Raw genomic sequence first — 18,078 nt, forward strand, 5'->3', positions numbered from 1 at the left:
TTTTCTTTTATCTTCACATCTGAAAAACTGTGCCCAGAAATTGGAATTCCATTATTTTATGCAATTGAAACATCCAAACGGCTTTGGTTGGTTTCTGTCTTTGTTTAAACTTGCATTGCATTTGCATGCTGATGCTTTACATTTACAGACACCCCATGCCATGCATTAATAATAACCATGTTGATGATGAACATGGTTGGCACACTGGGTGCATACATGACACATCATCATCATCATCATCTTATTGGGAATATAAATGGGAGGTGAACACATGGGGGCTCGTGATCATTTGGTTACCAAATATGGGTGAGTGCATCTCCTGGCTGAGGTTCCTGTTTTGGAAACCAGCATCCAGCCCCCAAGAGCACGAACGAATGAATGAATGAAATCAAAACCTGCACATCCATCCTCCCCGTTTGGGTTCACAGCCATAGCCGGTGAGCAGGCAGGAGGATGAGTGGCCCCTGGATCCATAGTTTGGTTTTACAGCCACCATTTTGAGTTGAAAAGAGATGTTGGGATATTTATTTATTATAGTTTGAAGTAGATTTTCTCGTCACTTTTAAAACATGTCTGGTTGTTTTGCTGGTTTGGAATCAGTTTGAGTTTGGTCCCCACTCCCCACAGTACAAGCCCCTCCCAAATCCAGCTCTTGTCCCAAACTTTGCAACTTGTGGAATCTAATTGTCGGCAATTTTTATTCTCACTTTTCCTCCACCAATGAGTCCCAAGGTTTTAAACATGTACACGGAGTTAAATCGGGATTTATTTCTCAATTTTATAGTCTCAAGGTTTTAAACATGTACACGGAGTTAAATCGGGATTTAATTTTTGATTTTATAAAATTACCGAGATGTTGGAAATTTCGAGTATGTATATTTTTTTTGTTCAATTTTATGTTACGATGTGTTGGATTAATTTTTTATTCAAGATTATTTGGGTGTGATTGTAATTTTTATTATTATTATCTGAATGGTATGATAAGTTTAATTTGTAGATATTATCTATCCTATCCACCCCCAAAGCATCAAGGGGAAGAAAAAGAAATCGTAATATTCTCTCAGATATTAAATCCAAAGTTTTGATTTTGATTTATTTTACATTAAAATTTGAATTTTTTTTTTTGTAATATAAATATGAAAATGTAAAAAAATTATCAACAATAAATTTATAATATAAAAAAGAAAAAAAGATTTCATTTCGAGACATTTTAAAAAGATGGACAAAAAAATGAACAAAGTAAAAATTATTACTTTATTTTAGTTATATGCGAGTATTATTATTGGTGATGGGATTTTTTTTTTGCTACAAAACTCATAAATTAAATATTATTACTACTCCTTTGATCTCTTTTATTTTTTAAAACACATGATATTGTTATTTTGATGATTTTTTTTAGAAAATTTATCATATTATAAAACATTAATAGTTTATATTATAAGGCTTTTTAAATTTTAATATAAAATATATCAAAATTAAAAATTTAATCTTAATATTCATAAAAATTAAAAAGATAAATATTTAGAGAGGGAAATTAGTATTAATTTTGCTTTGTGTTTTTTAAGAAAATAAAAGTTGCAGAGCTGGGCTGGGCCGTTTTGGTTGCTACTGGTGTTGAATGGGCTTTGGTCTTTTCCTCAAAGCAATAAGTGGGCTTTGAGTTGTTAGTTTGCGCCAGCTTGGCCCAACGGTGAAATTTGCTAAATTAAATCAAAGGAAACCGACATTTTCAAGTTTTCCTTTTCCTAATACGGTAATCCAAGAAATGGAGGACACAAGAAGAAGGAAGAAGGCGTATACGTAGCGGTATCTGGCGTTGGCTGCAGGGAATCAGATCTAAACCCAGAATTTGTCTTGCGGATTTGATCGCTATTTCCTTTCCGAATCGGTGGGTTTTTGGTTTCAGAAATATTTTTACAATCTTCAGTCTTGATGCTGAATTTTTGCATTCATTTTCGTTTTCGAATTGGCTTGCTGAATTTATCTACTATCTCTCATCTGCTGCTGCTGTTCCTCCTTTGGCATTAGTTAAGAGCGAGCAAGCTGTTAATGAATTAAATTCAAATTTCTGGTTATCTCCATTGGTGGATTCTTGTTGTACAGCTTGCCATTCAAAGATTCTAATTCCATCATTATCATCGTCAGCAGTCATTCACATGCTTATTGGTGGCACTGCCAGAGCCTTCTCTACCACCTTTGCTGTGCTATGAATATAAATAGTACTACTAATTCCTGAATTGGAGAGACTTTTTTATTCAAACAGTTCCACTTACGCCAATTCCCACATGACTTCAACGCTCTCCACATCTCCATCTTTCCTTCCAACGCCTTCCATTGAACCTCCTCAACCCCCCTTTTCTGGCGGAGGTGATCCTTCCTCCTTTACCCACCACGATTTGCCTGACATTGACCAGACAGAGTTACTTTCTGTGTCATGGAACCAGGATTATGGCTGCTTTGCGGCTGGCACGTCCCGGGGTTTTCGAATTTATAATTGCGAACCCTTTAAGGAAACCTTTAGACGGGATCTCAAAAGCGGGGGTTTCAAAATTGTTGAAATGCTCTTCCGCTGCAACATTTTGGCACTTGTTGGCGGGGGCTCCAATTCCCAGTACCCTTCAAACAAAGTTATAATCTGGGATGATCATCAGAGCCGCTGCATTGGTGAATTTGCATTTAGGTCTGATGTTCGTGCTGTCAAATTGAGACGAGATCGCATTGTTGTGGTTCTGGAGCACAAGATATATGTTTACAGTTTTATGGATCTCAAGCTTCTTCATCAAATTGAGACTTTGGCCAATCCTAGGGGACTCTGTTGCCTTTCTCACCATTCCAATACATCTGTATTGGCTTGTCCTGGTCTTCATCGAGGGCAGGTTCGAGTTGAACACTTTGGTCTTAATATGATGAAACTAATTAATGCTCATGATTCTCATATTGCCTGCCTCACCTTGACGTTGGATGGTCTACTTCTTGCAACTGCTAGTACTAGGGGCACCTTGGTAAGAATATTCAACACAATGGATGGAACTCGCTTACAAGAGGTACACTGCTGGACCATGGTTCTGTTTTCTGCTAACATTTTCCTCATTTTGTTCGAGAATATATGAATCAATCACTATATGCTTATATTTCTATGGTGTTAAATAATGTATATTCAAGGGGAAAACATTGTTATGTCAAGCTTTGTCTATTTCCATTTTGCATTTTGAAGTTTGAGTAAACATTTAACCTCCCCTCTTCCCCTTTTTCATTTTCCCATTTCTTCTTTCATGGAGGCATCATGAAGTTTTTTTGCTCTTTACCTTTATATTGTCAAACAACATCATACTCATCTCCACTCACTTTCTCTGCAATTTAGGCTCTTATAGTTACTGTCAATGTAGGTACGAAGAGGAGTAGACAGAGCAGATATTTATAGCATTGCCCTCTCACCAAATGTCCAATGGTTGGCTGTGTCGAGTGACAAGGGCACTGTTCATATATTTAATCTTCGAGTTAGAGTTTTTGGGGAGGATTCATCTTGTCAACCATCTTCTGTCCAAGGTCCAGCAATATTTCATCAGAATTCTTCAACTTCACTTGATTCGCTTATATCTCCAAGCACTGGTGCTAATCCTGGTTCGTCATTGTCCTTTATGAGAGGTAATAAGTACAATTTTCCGTTATAGTTTGTATGCAGGTGTGCTGTTATTGTGATAAGACAGAATTGCATGTAACTCATTTTGTTAAATTCCAATAAAAATCAATTTTATATGTTGTCAACAAGTAGCAAGATCTGTAAACTTTATATGAGATCTGATGTATCATGATGAGGATGAGGGGAGAATTTGGTTGGTTGCTTTTATGTTAGTTAAAAGCCTCATGTTTGCTTCTTTAAACATCTCAACTTTCTGATGTTTTTCCAGGGGTTTTACCGAAGTATTTTAGCTCTGAATGGTCATTTGCTCAGTTTCACTTACCTGAAGATACCCAATTTATTGCAGCATTTGGATCTCAAAACACTGTTATTGTTGTTGGCATGGATGCGAGGTATTTTTATCACCTTAATCTCTTGAAAACCATTCAAATATAGTTCCTGGATCATGAGAGAGGAGTTGTGCTTGATGTCCTATTGAAATTGAGTAACTAATGTGATGCAACATAAGGTTTAAAAAGTTATTTTAATTAAGTGTTCTTGGCCTTACTATTGTTAGCTTACATAATTAAGGTGTGGAAAAACCTTGGACCCTTTACACCACCTTTTAGTATCACCTCTTGGACCTCATTCAAAACAGTCTGCATAATTATTTTCTGACTGCGATATATAAATTTAGAATGCTAGTTCTCTCGTCAACGAATTCTGGATGTCTCTGACTGATAATCAGAATAACATCTGCATGTAAATTTGTTCTAATCTCTGCAATAATCCCTGGGGTGCCCGCGTTTTCCCTGTTTCTTGTCAGCTTCGAATGTGCGCCTGTTTTATTGAAAGCATTTTAACAACTCTTATGATGTACTCATTTAATTTCTTATGAAGTTGTGGAGTGAGGTTGTGGAAATGCTATATTCATGTTTAATCTTGGATACTGAACTTCAGTAGCATACCAAGCAAAAACATGCATACATACAACATAGACACACACGCACACATGGGTTTTGAGCTTTTTTTGAGAAAGAATCTGAACTCCACAGCAGTAGATATTTCTCCTTTTACTTTCCCCCTGCCTTCTTTCCTTAGTCAATTTGGGAATTTCCCACTGTGTCTAATACCTTTTCTTATTGTCAGTTTCTACAGGTGCAGTTTTGACCCTGTGCATGGAGGAGAGATGATGCAGCAAGAATATGTCCGTTTTCTGAAAACCGATAGCCGGCCTAGATAGAACTGCACCCAAACAGATGCTTCTAAACTTGTAAACATGGACCCTCAATATCTGTCACTTGTACATATCTTAAAATCTTACTTCGAATGATGGTTCTTACTGTATAATGTGCAAGAAATTGCTGTGCCAGTTACTTGTAAATGGTAATAAATTGCTGGTAGCGGCAAATGTTGCACTGGATTAAAGTTGCTTTATATCAGAGCCAAATTTCCTTGTATATTGAACTATAAAGCTTGCATTGAGTGTAAATTTCCTGGTAAATTAGCAGCTTTATATCAAATAATTGATTTACTGAAAAATATATTTATGAACGAACAAGGAGGCACCTCCTACTATTTCATGGTCTGGCTCCAAATAATCTCTGACCCTTGAACACTGATTATTTTGCACGGTAGCTTACATTCTCCAATAGCTTGAAGCCCAGACTTCCTCCGGAAACATGCTGTGGAATGAGGTACCACCCTTGGCGGTCTGCAACTGCGAGGCATATGGTTCAATATGACACTTGCTCAGTACCTCGGAACTTGATAGAGCTTTCATGAGTGGCCATGTTCATATGTAAACAAGAGAGATGGTGATAACCTGAATTGGTTGGAATTGGTTCTTGCCAGGAACGATGATAATGGTTGCAGTCTGATCTTTCATGCTAAGATTTTAGAGTCTGTTTGTGCTGTAAGCACTACTCTACTTCGAGAAAACAGATGCCAAGTTTATCTGTTAGGTGCATCTTAAACAAGCAAAGTATGATCTTGCTTGGGCACTGAGGACTATTTGTCCATGAAAGACTAAATCTGATGTCCTCTTTCTTGGAGGAAGACCACTGGCAAATCTGTCATGACTTTGCCTCATCTTTATTTATAGAGGCTTAGAAATCACCGTTTGACAAAAATATTGAACATGTTCAGTGTTCTCCTGCGGTACTCCAGAGTAGAGTCTATAACAGGTGATAACAAAACTAAAAGTACACAAAGAAATGCCATTCATTATCACCCTCCTAAGAGCATCTGCTCATTGAACTGTTATGATACAATAGATGCATTCAGTTTTGAACACTTAATACAGCCAAGCTTGGAAATTTACTACCTTCTCTATTTTTTTTCATTTTTTGTATTATTTGGAAATCAATTGCATACTTGTGTGTCTGGAACAAGAAAGGATTCTGATTTTTGAGCTTGAGAATGGACAACATTCTTCTGCTTCAGCTAAATCCTAATCACTTAAAGCTTTGATCTTGCACTTCCCAGATCATCAAATGCAATCATCACTTTCCCAATTGCTTTTCTATCTTTAATTGCGGAGAATGCACGGTTGGCCTGTCAAAGACAAGTAATCAATGAGCTCAGATATTCCAATACGAAAGTAGAAACTACACCTACAACAGTAAAAATTTCATATCATCTCCTAAATGAGAAGGTAAATATAAAATCGAAGAAATCAATAAATCTCTTGTCCATGCAGCACCCATCGTAAGTTATGTTATAACAGACTACAGGCTTTCGGTGAGTCCTGTAAAAGACTTAGGACCAAAAGTAAATTACGCATCTAGGGGTCACAAATTCTCACCAAAAATCAATTTGCCGATTTTCTGCATGAAGTTGTAAGATTTATGATAGTCCTGGGAAATTAGAAGGGCATTCATCTGTCTGCCCCATAGTGAGCAACTCTAGGGTCAGGATGCCAATCTATTGAGATGAATACATTGAATAATACTTGGGTGGGCACAAGGCTGCAGGCACCATGCTTGGATTCTAAGCATAGGCTAAACTGGCTTTCAGCAGGACCACTCTGCTTGTGTCAGAGCTTTGTGGTTTAAGACATCAATTTTCAAATGCCTTCTCAATATCTTTCACCTATAGTTTCCCTTGATGGATTGGAGCTTTATTTAACCAAAGAATGAAAGGATATATCATAAAAGGGGAAAAATGAGAAGACTGGTGGGAGCTCCTAACCTCTGATAGGCTGTAAATATGAGAAATGTGAATGGTGATCAAGCCCCTTTCCACCCAGGAGAGTAACTCCCGGATGGAATCCTCAAGCACAGCTGGTCGATGTGTTCTGTAGCTACCCCAGTAGAGCCCATGCACAGTCCAGTTCTGCACAAGATAGATGCGTGAGAAGGCCATTCAAGACAAGCAACAAATAATGAGTAGGTGGACTGTACTAACTAGTTTAGCATTAAAATTGACTACTAACCTTCATCACATGACGTTGACCACCTACCTCTGCTACATTAAAACTGTAGTTAACACTGTCAAGTACAAATTATTTATCTGTCTATCATAAATATTTTGAGAAAGTTTTCGTTCATTTATGCCGGAGGGTAGGCACTTATTTTGCATGCTAACTGAAAGCCTCTACGTGCAGACCTCAATAAATTAATCAGATATTCAAACTACAGCCCCAAAACCTATATTGTTATACACAAAAACACAGTTGGTATCACAATTCCACAGATTTCAACTCATTTGCATATTTTATTTATATACATTATTTGTTTATGATCTTCAATAACATCAACTGAATATATATATATATATGTAAGAAGACCATCTTTGGCCAGAGGAATGAATATAACAATATCATACAGTTCAAAAAGTAATATCAGGAAAGGTGACATGAGGCACATAAATATCAGCAGGTCAATCTTCCTTGGTTCTTTTCCAATGTACACATGATTAAGTGAGATGGTCTATTCAGTGCTGTCTTCTCATTATAAAAGCCCAACAGGGAAACAATGCTAACTAAAGCAGCACAAGGAAATTAGAGGGGAAATGAAGGTAGCATAGTGTAGTTCGTGATGCATCAATTTGACAAGAAAGAGAAAAGGTCAAGTACCTTAACAAGAGTGATATTAGCTGGGATGACAGGGATTTCTCCACTGGCAAATCCAATGACAAGAATTTGAGCACCCCAATTCAAGAGCTTCATAGTCTCCTTTGTAAGTTTGCCACCAACAGGATCATAGAGAACGTCAACCCCTTTGAGGTTCCTTGACTTGAGGAACTCCTTGACACTTGCGGTTACATGCTGATTACTCAAGTCTACCACATGATCAACACCCAAGGACTTCAAAAACTGCACCTTTTCAGCCCCCCTGAAATTGATAGCAATACTTCACATGAATAATAAGAAGGGCAATGCTAGCAGTAAATATAAAGAATGTAGAGTGATGGGTAGTTGGGAAAAGAATTGGAAAGAAAAAGGAGGCACCTAGCAACAGCAATGACAACTGCGCCGCAAACCTTGCCAATTTGAACAGCAGCAACGCCAACGCCTCCAGCGGCACCAAGAACCAGCAATACCTGTAATTACTAGTAGAAATATTTATAACTAAAGAGTTGAAAACATACACTAGAAAGAAAAGTAATAAATGAAATTAAAGGAGCTGCCTGAGAAGAGGTCAAGTTAGCCCTGTGAACAAGGGCTACATGTGAGGTCCCAAAGGCAACAGGGAGTGCAGCAGCTGCCACCAGATCACACCCTTTCGGCACTCCAAACCTAAGAGAAAAGAAACAGCATTAATAACTTCAGTCTTCTATTTTGACATGAGAGAAGAAAACTTTTTTCTTTTCAAATATATTGATTGATGAGAAATGAGAATATTGTAATAATATTAATAACAATACAGCGAGAAAATAAGCATGGACGGACAGGTGGGATTGGTCCTGGACGATGAAGGTGGCGTAGGAGCCTAAGGAGGCAAAGGAGCAGACGCGGTCCCCCACCTTGAACTTGGTGACGGCGGGGCCCACGGCATCGACAGTGCCAGCATAATCGGAGCCTGGGATGAAAGGGAGGGGAGGCTTCTCCTGGTACTTGCCCAGTATCTGCAGGTAATTGGCGTAGTTCAAGCTGGTGGCTTTCACTTTGACTCTCACTGCTGTTGGAGAGTCCAGATCTGGGATCGGATGGTTTCTGCTCACCACGATGGGCGACGATTCGGGATTATTGCCGTCTGGGGCAGAGGATGCTGGATCACCCAATCTCCTGCACAACAAAGCTTCCATTTTTCTTTTTTTAACTTTTCCTCCCCAATTTTTAATGCACGGAAAGGTTGCACCTTTGATGGCTCGTTGGCTTCTGTTTTTAACGACAGAATCAGAACTACACGTCTTCAAACGATGTCGTGTGGAAAGCGTAGGACCTTTTTAACTGTTGACTGCTTAATTGTAGTCTCTGAAAAAAGAACAGAAGAGAACCTGCTCTTCCCTTCACGTTATCATCAATGTTCTATTTCGGACATAAATTGGATTTGAACTCGTCTGAATGAATGATTGATGAACCCAGAGAAAGCTATGAGTGGAGGAGGATTGGTGTTTCAGTTCCATTTCCAGTTTCAGCATAGTATAGTAAATGGAATTGTCATTGGCAGCAACAACCAAAGCTGTCAAACGTTTGCTTCCTCCAATTCCCATTCCAAACGCAGGTGTCCAACTCTTGCAACAACTATCACCCATGCCTTTCCTCTCTCCGGCTCCGGCTCCGGCTCCGGCGCCGAATATCCGTATGCTTCCTCCAATTCCCATTCCGAACGCAGGTGTCCAACTCTTGCAACAACTATCACCCATGCCTTTTCTCTCCCCGGCTCCGGCTCCGGCGCCGAATATCCTGCAGGTGCGTTTCTATCCTTTCTTTTCCCTTTTTTAGCTGCTGCTTCTTCTTCTTTACACCTATTTTCTTTGATGTTTTGATTCGACTAGCCTTCCCATCCATCCTTACAAATAAAGTGTTACAGAATTTCCATTCTCTCCCATACAGTTGTTTATCATAGTTTGTTGTAGTATTAATATAGTGTCTGTTGTCGTAGGAGAATTAATGGACGCCAGTAGGAAGCAGCAAAAGAAGAGAATAGCAGGCATTGATCAAGATGAATTGTTGGATCCAAAACTCCTAGCTGATCCAGACAGTTGCTTTTGTGAGTTTAGAGGGGTTGAAATCCATCACAAGCTTTATGACGCACAGTCATATTCTTCAGATAACTCCTTGCTCAGCCACAGCCAGGATGCCCAGGACCAGAGCCCAACCCCATCCTTGAAGCTCGGTCTTCCTCTGGTTCTGCTACATGGTTTTGGAGCTTCTGTTTTCTCATGGAACAAAGTTATGAAGCGCTTGGCACACCTCACAGGCTCCAAAGTGCTTGCCTTTGATAGACCAGCCTTTGGCTTGACATCAAGACTCAATACTTTTGGGACCAAAATTAGTGATGCAAAACCTCTGAATCCCTACTCCATGGCGTTTTCTGTGCTTGCTACCTTGTACTTCATTGATTTCTTGGCTGCTGAAAAGGCAATTCTGGTGGGGTATGCATCTTTCTCAGCTTTGTTTTCTTGCTTGGTAGGGATACATACAAAAGCCTCTCTCCTTCGGATTAGATGCTTGCTTGTGTCCTTTGAAAATATACTAGTATAAATTATCTTGGAGGGATTGTTTCTGTTGTTCAATTCTATTTTCATGAAAACTGATACTTCTCTTGACCTCTTTAAAAATTGGCATGCCAGGCATTCAGCTGGTTCTCTTGTCGCACTTGATGCATATTTTGAAGCTCCTGAACGTATTGCTGCTCTGATCTTTGTTGCCCCAGCGATATTGGCTCCACTTGCTATTCCCAAGATTGTTGAAGGAGACCTCTCTGAAAGAAATAACCAGACTAAACGAGACAGGTCAGACTCAAATAATCTAGGGAAGCCGCTGTTTAAGGTTTTTGAAATTTTGTCCAAGTTTACCAAGTATGTCACAGAGGCAATAATGCAAATGATAAAGAGGATGGGAGGTGTGCTCAACTCTCTGTATAAGAAAGCACTTTCTTCTATTCTTCGATCTGCCTTGGGTGTAATGCTGGTATTGACTTCTTTCTGGATGATTTTGCAATACAAACAGCTTGAATTACTTATAGGCCTTTGCCAACTAAACTGGATTTTTTTTAAGTACCACAAGTGCCATACCACCTTGATGTTGTCTGCTTTTGTTTATAATTGTTGTAAGTGGTTTTGCTACAAAAAAATCACAAATATTTTTAACTAATAAAAGTTGACCAGCCATAGATGGGAAAGTTAAATCCCAACTTGTCAATGCTTACCAAACAAACTGTCAAATGCCTTGCCATTCTCTCTTAACCATGATTTTTGTTTCATGACTTTGTTGTGTAAATAAATCCCACTAACAATGCTGCTTTTAGTATAAGCTTAATATCTACCTTATTTCTCAGGTAAGGATGATAATTGATAAATTTGGTGTTGCTGCTGTAAGGACTGCATGGTACGATTCAAAACAAGTCAACGAACACATCGTAGATGGGTATATCAAGGTAATCTACAATAATATTTTATATTGTTTCATTCTTACTACTGAATGGAATGCTTAGCTGGTATTTACATGCTGTTACCTTCAACTCATAGGTTACACCAACATTTGTATCCTATGCAGCCACTGAGAGCTAAGGATTGGGATAGGGCTCTTGTAGAATTCACAGCAGCAATGCTTATAAATGGCAAGTCCGAAATGAAGCCACCACTGGCAAAAAGACTTCACGAAATTTCCTGTCCTGGTAATAGTTTCTTGCCCCATAATATAAGTTTTAAAATGGAAAGATGTTGAATTGAAAAGCCCCTTTGAATGGCCAAGTAGTGCTATTAATGGTGCTGATGGATGCACTGACAGTTGAATCCATGTTTTAGCAACACTGTGGCCATACAAACAGTCCAAATTAAATCATTGTGGCAATTAAGCCTCAGTTAGTAAGGCTATGTGGAACCTACGAAAGAGAAATATAAAGAAGTCGAAAGAATGTTCCATGAAAGATTTGTGACCCAAGAACTTTAATCAGTCTAGCTATTATCTTATTGTCTAATGGCTATGCTACTCTCATTTACTGCTAATTATTTCAGTATTTAAATATGAATATCTGAATATTATATCCTATCACAATTCATATATATTTCAGTACTTTTTTGGTCTGCTATGTTGCCTTATTGATGTGAATAGGCAGAATATAATGGTTTTAGTTTTTGTTGTCTCAATGAAACTCAGTTCTGATTGTCACGGGTGACACTGATCGAATAGTTCCTGCTTGGAATGCTAAGAGACTTTCACGGGCCATCCCTCAATCTAAGCTTGAAGTAATAAAGAATTGTGGACACTTGCCCCACGAAGAAAAGGCTGAAGAGTTTGTTAGAGTTGTTGAGAAGTTTCTGCAAAGAGCATTTGGTGGTTCAGAGGAGCATTCTCTACAAGCAATAACTTGAAACTTGTTCACCTCTTATTAAACATGTTATTATGGTTAAAGGCAGAAATTTCTGGTTGATTCCCCTTCCCCAATCTTGCATTTGGATTTGGAGGAAAACTAAGAAGCTTTGATCTACTGCTATTCCTCTTATTAAACATGTTATTGACAATGGTAGGAGAACAATTTTTTGGATTGACAACTGGCACTCTCAAGGTCCCCTTTTGCATCTTTATTCCAGCAGCATTATGTTAGCTAGTGGTCTTTCTAAGGAAGCCTGGGTAGATAACGTTATCAGAAACAATTCCAGGCATTGGCCTCAAACTTGTTTCTCAACTCTCCAAGATATTCAAACAGCTACTGATGGGATTCCTTCTCCTGATTTTCAACAAGCTGACTCCCTATTTGTGTGGCATCAAAGTGTCGTCAATTCACCGTTACCAAGACTTGGAAATATTTGAGACATAATCAGGACCAAGTTTCTTGGCATAAACGCATCCATTTTCATTCTGACATTCCTACACACTCTTCTATTGCTTGTTTATGCATCCTTGATAGGCTACTACTTATCACGCCTATATAATTAGGGGATTTCTTTGCAATCTACAACATGTTACCTGTGTGACAATTCTGAAGACTGCAGATATCATATAATTTTTACTTGGTTCTTATTCTTATGAAATCTGGTCTGCCATTTTTTATGTCTAGTATTAATAGATCCATTGGAGATGAAAATTCTGAGTTCCAATGAGCAATTAATCATTTGACTGGCAAATCTCTAGCATTTCAACTTCTTAAACTAGCTTCGTTTGCATTTATCTACTATGTTTGGAGAGAAAGGAACAATAGGAAGCATTGTTCTCCTCCCTCACCTCCTGCATTTCTGGTTTCTCATATCACAGGCTGTTAAGAGTGAAAATCAATAGCCATAGCAAATCCTCAGATTATGCTTGATTCATCCTTTCGGCTCTAGTGGGGGATTAATCTGCTCTTTTTTTATACTATTTAGTTTATTTAATATGTTCTGTCTTCTTGTTATTCCTTGTAACTGAATTTGATCATGGGCAACATGGTGTACCTCAAAATTAGACATCAGTAACTTTTGGTCCTAGAATATCAGCTTTTGCAACCTTGGCAGTAATAAAACTTCCCATTATCTAGTACCAAACTCTATGTGAACAAGGTTTCATTGAATGAATTCTCGCAAACAAATTTCAACAGCGTGCTTCTTGATGTGATTACTACAATTACAACACATTGCAGCAGCAAGCCATTGATTTATCAGAAAGGAGGATCCATGGATATGGTCAGACTCGCATCTTGTAAGCCTGCAGGAACATCAAACCCCGACATGAAATCATCACCAAAGATCACAGCACCAGCCGCCAGTGCTCCTGCTCCTAGTCCCATTGCAAAACCAGGTCGTGGCCCTGATCCAGGTGCAGCCGCAGAAGATGGCATATTCAAATACGTCCCTGTTACATGATCTGTTCTTGGGAGGAAAGTGGGAATGTAACCAACATTAGAGGGTGGCGGTGGGGGTGGAGGAGTCTTAGGTGGACGATAGCTGGGTCCAGAAGCTGATGGAACACTGGGATCACCTAGAGATGAGTTGTAATAGTTTGTAGGATGTGGCGCTGAATGTGTGTATGGAGTGTTAGCTTGAAATTGATTCTGTGGCCGTGGAAGGGGGGCTAGAGGCAGCTGTGCTGCCCCTGCTGGGTAGGTGTGTCCCGACCCACCTTCAGTAGGCAATGCAATATTAGTCCTATGATCCATGAGAACAAGCCCTCCCTCATTACCTGCAAACCAGAGTTTTTTTTTTTTTTTAATTCAACAATCACATGATAAAAACCAGCAGAACAAGAAAACTTGGATCCAAACTCCCTCTGAATTAGCAAGAACGAAGCTCAAGATCAAGCGTTGAAACAATTCAACTTAGAGGAACTTTAATACATTAGCCATAATAAATACCTGGGAATGAACTTGGCTCGTCCCTCTCCTCTGAGATACGGATAGAGATGTCAACAAATCCTTGAGGTTTGTTGGAATTTCTTTTGCGCAACTGGTAGCTTCCTACTTTTTCAGTTCCTGCCCCTGAAGAGGAGGAGTTGTTGCTATGTTTGGCCAGAAATTCTTTCAAGGCAACAGTTGCAGTCCCCTGAAGCCTTTCTCTGAGGAAAATGGGCTCTCTACTGTACACTTCAACGTTCAGCATCATATCTTGGAAATTTGAGTCATCAACCAAAGCCGCAAACTTGGTTTTCCATACTGGATTTGAATTCCCAGAAGCATCAATCCTGGTGCAATATTTGTTGTTGGGATCAATCCACCCAACCGCAAACCACTGTAGCTTCCAAAAAGAGGACGAACGCCGGAGCCCTCGAGCAGAAATTAGACAGACCTCAACCCAGATTTTCCCCATACCAGACAAGTGAAGAAAGATAGAAATGCTGACAGAATATGTCTTTAACAAGGATGTTTTGATAAAGCTGTAACGTACAAGAACAAAAAGGGTTAAGCTTTATTGCATAGTTTAGAAGGCTACTTTACTTTTATGGGAAGATATTCTTATGCCTAAGCACCATTTAGAATCTTTTGTCAACCTTTTCTCCAAGGGAGTGCCCTCCAGATGGACAGGAACAGGAATCTAGATAAGATTGCAACTTTTTTGGCCTGTCAAATAGGCTATAGATTGAGACAGTAAAATGAAAGATAAAAGTCCACAAAATCAAACCTGGCAAATATTCATAGCAGGAGGGAAGAAAAAGAATAGGAAGGTCAATAATTTCAGCTTCTTTCAGATATGTATAGCACAATAAGAGCGTTTCTGAGTTCAATATTGATACAAAACTTAGATTGTTTTCAGGCTTGAAAGGGGATGAGAATTAATGGCATGCTGTTACAAGGGCATAGAAAATTCACTATGTCAAATAGATACTATCTTTGTCCTCTCAATATTTCATCCAAGTAAGGCACCATGTTGTTCAACTTTCTGGTTTACTTGTCTTCGAAGATGCAAATGGCTCTCTGAGTGTTGGAGCTAACAAGAGTTTCCGACCAGCCCGTGTAACCATCTGGTCACCTTCAAAAGAAGTGGAAACTGTCCTTGTATACATCATTGTAGTAGAGCCCAAAATGTCATCTCTGAATCCACACGCTTTGAAGAAGAACCTGAAATAAGCTATAAAGATCATGATTAGAAATCCTACCAAAGGTTTTGTCATCTATTGTCACAGAAGAATATAAAACATTTATCATTGACCTATGAAAACATCTGCAGCCCTGCAAAACGAACTGGCCATAGATGGCCTCATATTTCGATCCCAACCTTTATCTTGATAACATTCTCTCAGATTTCCACATAGTTTATTTGCAACATGTCTAGACAATGCCATCGTTGAACAAGATAAAGTAGACACTTGAGTGAAAGCATGAAGCGCCTATCTAATCAAATTTAAAGTCCTAATAGAATTTTCTTCATTCTCATTTAGGGAAGGAGGTAGCAGAATGGAGCTAGATATCAGAAGAATGCAACCAATAAGATGCAGCACATTCAAGAGAAACAGTAATTCCCCATAAGTTGTAGGCTAACTGTAATATACTCGGATGGCCTTTGTTAAAAGGACTTTGCAACATGTTGAACAGTAAATCAGCTTCTCTCCAGCCTGTGGGTGTCCTAGAATAAAATCTGGGCCTCAAAGCAAGAAAGAGAAGCTGCACAGTGCTAAAACTAATACCTGGTAAGAAACCCCAATAATGAAACAAAGAGACGTACTGAGCAGAGCACTGAGGTTTCAAAATGTTAACAAAATGACAAGAATTACCTCTCCTTCCTGGAACAAAGGGCAGCTATGTCATAAATGTCGCTACTTGTGAGCATTCTGGAAGCAAAAGGAGGAAAATATTAAACATTGCACATGTAACTTCAGCAGTTACCTGTAGACATTTCATGAACTCCACGGTTTAGAGTAAGGATACGACAAGCAATGTATTCTCCATTGTACAGTTCCTAGGCATGTGGTTTGAATTTTGACAACTAAACTTGAAGAAATGCTAGAATGAACAGAATTTACCAGCTATGCAGCTATCACAAATTTTATTTTAAAGCATGTAACATGTTACTCACTTCTAGAAGAAGCTGACAATGCATAACTGACTCTCAGAACAAGATTTTAAGTTGCCTGCTTATATGTTTAGAGCAAATTGGATAACGAGCCAACCTAGGTAAAAGATTTTAAATTTAGTAACTTTTCTTTTTGGTTTGACACTGGTGTAACTTTCAGAAATTATAATTGACACCATCAAAAGAAGAAAATTTAGATTGACAAACCTTACAATCCTTTTAACTATTATCGTGCCAATTCCCATTCCTTGTAAAGATGGACTAACCTGGAAGGCACTGAACCACAATTATATGAATACAAAGGGTAGTTAAGTATGTAATAAAAGAATATATTGGAAACAAACATACTAATAGAAGTTGAGGGGTATACGATGCAGAAGCCATAATACATTCAATAACTTGAGATAAATATCCTAAATTTTAATCAAGTTGTCTGGCTGAGTTACATCACAGAACAAATCTGCGAGCAATTTGAGTGTCTGTTTAAGAGGGGGAGAGATCAGAGAGCCAGGATATCAGGAACAAAGAAGAGGAAACATCTTCTATGGATGGTTTACCAACTAAATTTCCCATATAAAATTCTTCATTTTTCTTAAGGATTTGCATTACCCAAAGAAAAGCAGGACATACCTACTAGGAGAAGAATCGACTGTACAAACAGGATACATGGAAGACAAAACCAAACCAAACTCAATCAAACATTTTTACATCCAGCCCCAACTTCTCACGAAATTCTAAATTAACAGGATCTCTAGATAGATGCAGTAAACCAGATAGAGGTCATCAAAGGATGCTTAGTTAGCGGTTTGTTCAACTCCATAAATTCCACAGTATATTAATAGTACACAAATGAATTCACTGTATGGTGAAAAGGATACCAAGACAAGTACCATGACATCGTAGATGGATGCAGTCAATCCTAAATCAGAAACAGCACGGCCAAAGCCCACAAGCTTGGCGTCGGAAGGGGTGACGGGCATCACACTCTCCATCAAATCTCCAACAAAACCCTTGCTCATTTGCTTCTGGTTTTCTTGGTTTTGGATTTGCTTGGCGGTGTTAGTGACATCGACATGCTGAGGTTTGCAGAAGACTGAGACGATCACACAACTGTGGGAGAGAGCAAGTCGGAGCTTGTCCAAGTCCATGGCTTCTTCAACTATGCCAGTGTTGGGGTCCACCTCAGGGAATCGATGGCCGGAGTGATTGCAACTACTGTAAAGTTCACTGAGATGTTGGAGATTAATGTGGGATGGGTCCGTTGATATGTAAATTGGCATCATTAAGGGCGGAGCTTTCGACTTTAAGCTGCCAAACTCCCTTGAATTTGGATTTGGGTTTAGGTTCTTTCTTCTACTTCTGCTACTTATCCATCGCAATTCCATGGATTTGGATGGATAACCACCACCACCTTGTATCATCATTATCTGTATACATGATGTGCCGGAAATAGCAGCAGCAGCAACTACCACCATCTCGTGTTTCTCTCTCGAAGTCCCTTCCCCTTCTGTTGGAGGACCTTATTCTTAGTCGTCTACATAAGAAGGAAGATAGAATACAGGGAGAAGTCAGAGTCCGGGTATGTCGGTAGCCACCAATAGATTTCAACTACTGAAGTTATCTCCACGCAGAAAGCTATTTTCATTTTATTTATTCTACCACACGCATACATAATAAAAAGATATAAAAGGAGATAACGACAGAGCTGAGATGCCTTTAAAATAGCAAGTCTTATAGTTTCCATAGGAGTTAAAACCACCAAAATAAAACATGTCCCTTTTTTCAACAAAAGAAAAATAAAAGAAAATCCCATGTCTTTTTTAATGCATTACGCCATGCATGTATAGGCAGTTCTATTCAGTCTAGAGAAT

The 18,078-nt window shown here is 38.9% G+C and overlaps 5 protein-coding genes across 8 annotated transcripts; 2 read left to right on the forward strand and 3 right to left on the reverse strand.

Moving 5' to 3' along the window:
• Positions 1,740-5,123, forward strand: LOC18587528 (autophagy-related protein 18c). 2 transcript variants are annotated; one of them, XM_007011343.2, is made up of 5 exons: positions 1,740-1,888; positions 2,029-3,044; positions 3,387-3,645; positions 3,909-4,032; positions 4,769-5,123. In XM_007011343.2, exons 2-5 carry the CDS (start codon positions 2,286-2,288, stop codon positions 4,860-4,862), a joined length of 1,236 nt encoding a protein of 411 aa, XP_007011405.1. In that variant the 5' UTR covers positions 1,740-1,888; positions 2,029-2,285; the 3' UTR covers positions 4,863-5,123. The 2 variants fall into 2 exon arrangements, with proteins under 2 accessions (XP_007011405.1, XP_017984562.1); XM_018129073.1 differs by having other exon boundaries at positions 1,740-3,044.
• Positions 5,825-8,949, reverse strand: LOC18587529 (quinone oxidoreductase-like protein 2 homolog). Its single transcript, XM_007011349.2, has 6 exons — positions 8,514-8,949; positions 8,252-8,360; positions 8,073-8,164; positions 7,698-7,956; positions 6,812-6,955; positions 5,825-6,175 (listed from the first exon to the last, which is right to left on the reverse strand). The coding sequence occupies exons 1-6, from the start codon at positions 8,867-8,869 to the stop codon at positions 6,080-6,082; spliced, it is 1,056 nt and encodes a 351-aa protein (XP_007011411.2). The 5' UTR covers positions 8,870-8,949; the 3' UTR covers positions 5,825-6,079.
• LOC18587530 lies at positions 9,115-12,788 on the forward strand. Of its 2 annotated transcripts, none has more exons than XR_001929809.1 (6): positions 9,115-9,476; positions 9,670-10,162; positions 10,361-10,700; positions 11,068-11,166; positions 11,258-11,406; positions 11,889-12,788. XR_001929809.1 is itself a non-coding variant. In XM_007011350.2 (6 exons), exons 1-6 carry the CDS (start codon positions 9,140-9,142, stop codon positions 12,101-12,103), a joined length of 1,605 nt encoding a protein of 534 aa, XP_007011412.2. In that variant the 5' UTR covers positions 9,115-9,139; the 3' UTR covers positions 12,104-12,788. The 2 variants fall into 2 exon arrangements, 1 of the variants encoding a protein (XP_007011412.2); XM_007011350.2 differs by having other exon boundaries at positions 11,286-11,406.
• LOC18587532 lies at positions 13,240-14,730 on the reverse strand. The gene is made up of 2 exons (XM_007011353.2): positions 14,056-14,730; positions 13,240-13,883 (listed from the first exon to the last, which is right to left on the reverse strand). The coding sequence occupies exons 1-2, from the start codon at positions 14,504-14,506 to the stop codon at positions 13,363-13,365; spliced, it is 972 nt and encodes a 323-aa protein (XP_007011415.2). The 5' UTR covers positions 14,507-14,730; the 3' UTR covers positions 13,240-13,362.
• LOC18587533 lies at positions 14,853-17,851 on the reverse strand. Of its 2 annotated transcripts, none has more exons than XM_007011355.2 (4): positions 17,086-17,851; positions 16,415-16,473; positions 15,909-15,965; positions 14,853-15,255 (listed from the first exon to the last, which is right to left on the reverse strand). In XM_007011355.2, the coding sequence occupies exons 1-4, from the start codon at positions 17,680-17,682 to the stop codon at positions 15,069-15,071; spliced, it is 900 nt and encodes a 299-aa protein (XP_007011417.2). In that variant the 5' UTR covers positions 17,683-17,851; the 3' UTR covers positions 14,853-15,068. The 2 variants fall into 2 exon arrangements, with proteins under 2 accessions (XP_007011417.2, XP_007011416.2); XM_007011354.2 differs by having other exon boundaries at positions 17,098-17,850.

The sequence above is a fragment of the Theobroma cacao genome, chromosome 10 (assembly GCF_000208745.1).
Source record: "Theobroma cacao cultivar B97-61/B2 chromosome 10, Criollo_cocoa_genome_V2, whole genome shotgun sequence".
NCBI classification, from domain to species: domain Eukaryota; kingdom Viridiplantae; phylum Streptophyta; class Magnoliopsida; order Malvales; family Malvaceae; genus Theobroma; species Theobroma cacao.

Coding starts and splice junctions, on each gene's coding strand:
- LOC18587528 (XM_018129073.1), top strand. CDS start 2,286: ATGACTTCAACGCTCTCCACATCTCCATCTTTCCTTCCAACGCCTTCC. Junction 3,045..3,386: donor ATGGAACTCGCTTACAAGAG/GTACACTGCTGG, acceptor CTGTCAATGTAG/GTACGAAGAGGAGTAGACAG. Junction 3,646..3,908: donor GTCATTGTCCTTTATGAGAG/GTAATAAGTACA, acceptor ATGTTTTTCCAG/GGGTTTTACCGAAGTATTTT.
- LOC18587529 (XM_007011349.2), bottom strand. CDS start 8,869: ATGGAAGCTTTGTTGTGCAGGAGATTGGGTGATCCAGCATCCTCTGCC. Junction 8,361..8,513: donor GTCCAGGACCAATCCCACCT/GTCCGTCCATGC, acceptor CTTTTCTCTTAG/GTTTGGAGTGCCGAAAGGGT. Junction 6,176..6,811: donor ATATTTACAGCCTATCAGAG/GTTAGGAGCTCC, acceptor TGTCTTTGACAG/GCCAACCGTGCATTCTCCGC.
- LOC18587530 (XM_007011350.2), top strand. CDS start 9,140: ATGAACCCAGAGAAAGCTATGAGTGGAGGAGGATTGGTGTTTCAGTTC. Junction 9,477..9,669: donor CGGCGCCGAATATCCTGCAG/GTGCGTTTCTAT, acceptor CTGTTGTCGTAG/GAGAATTAATGGACGCCAGT. Junction 10,701..11,067: donor CTGCCTTGGGTGTAATGCTG/GTATTGACTTCT, acceptor CTTATTTCTCAG/GTAAGGATGATAATTGATAA.
- LOC18587532 (XM_007011353.2), bottom strand. CDS start 14,506: ATGGGGAAAATCTGGGTTGAGGTCTGTCTAATTTCTGCTCGAGGGCTC. Junction 13,884..14,055: donor CGAGCCAAGTTCATTCCCAG/GTATTTATTATG, acceptor TCTGGTTTGCAG/GTAATGAGGGAGGGCTTGTT.
- LOC18587533 (XM_007011355.2), bottom strand. CDS start 17,682: ATGGTGGTAGTTGCTGCTGCTGCTATTTCCGGCACATCATGTATACAG. Junction 16,474..17,085: donor ATGTCATGGTACTTGTCTTG/GTATCCTTTTCA, acceptor AGTGCCTTCCAG/GTTAGTCCATCTTTACAAGG. Junction 15,966..16,414: donor ATAGTTAAAAGGATTGTAAG/GTTTGTCAATCT, acceptor TTTTGCTTCCAG/AATGCTCACAAGTAGCGACA.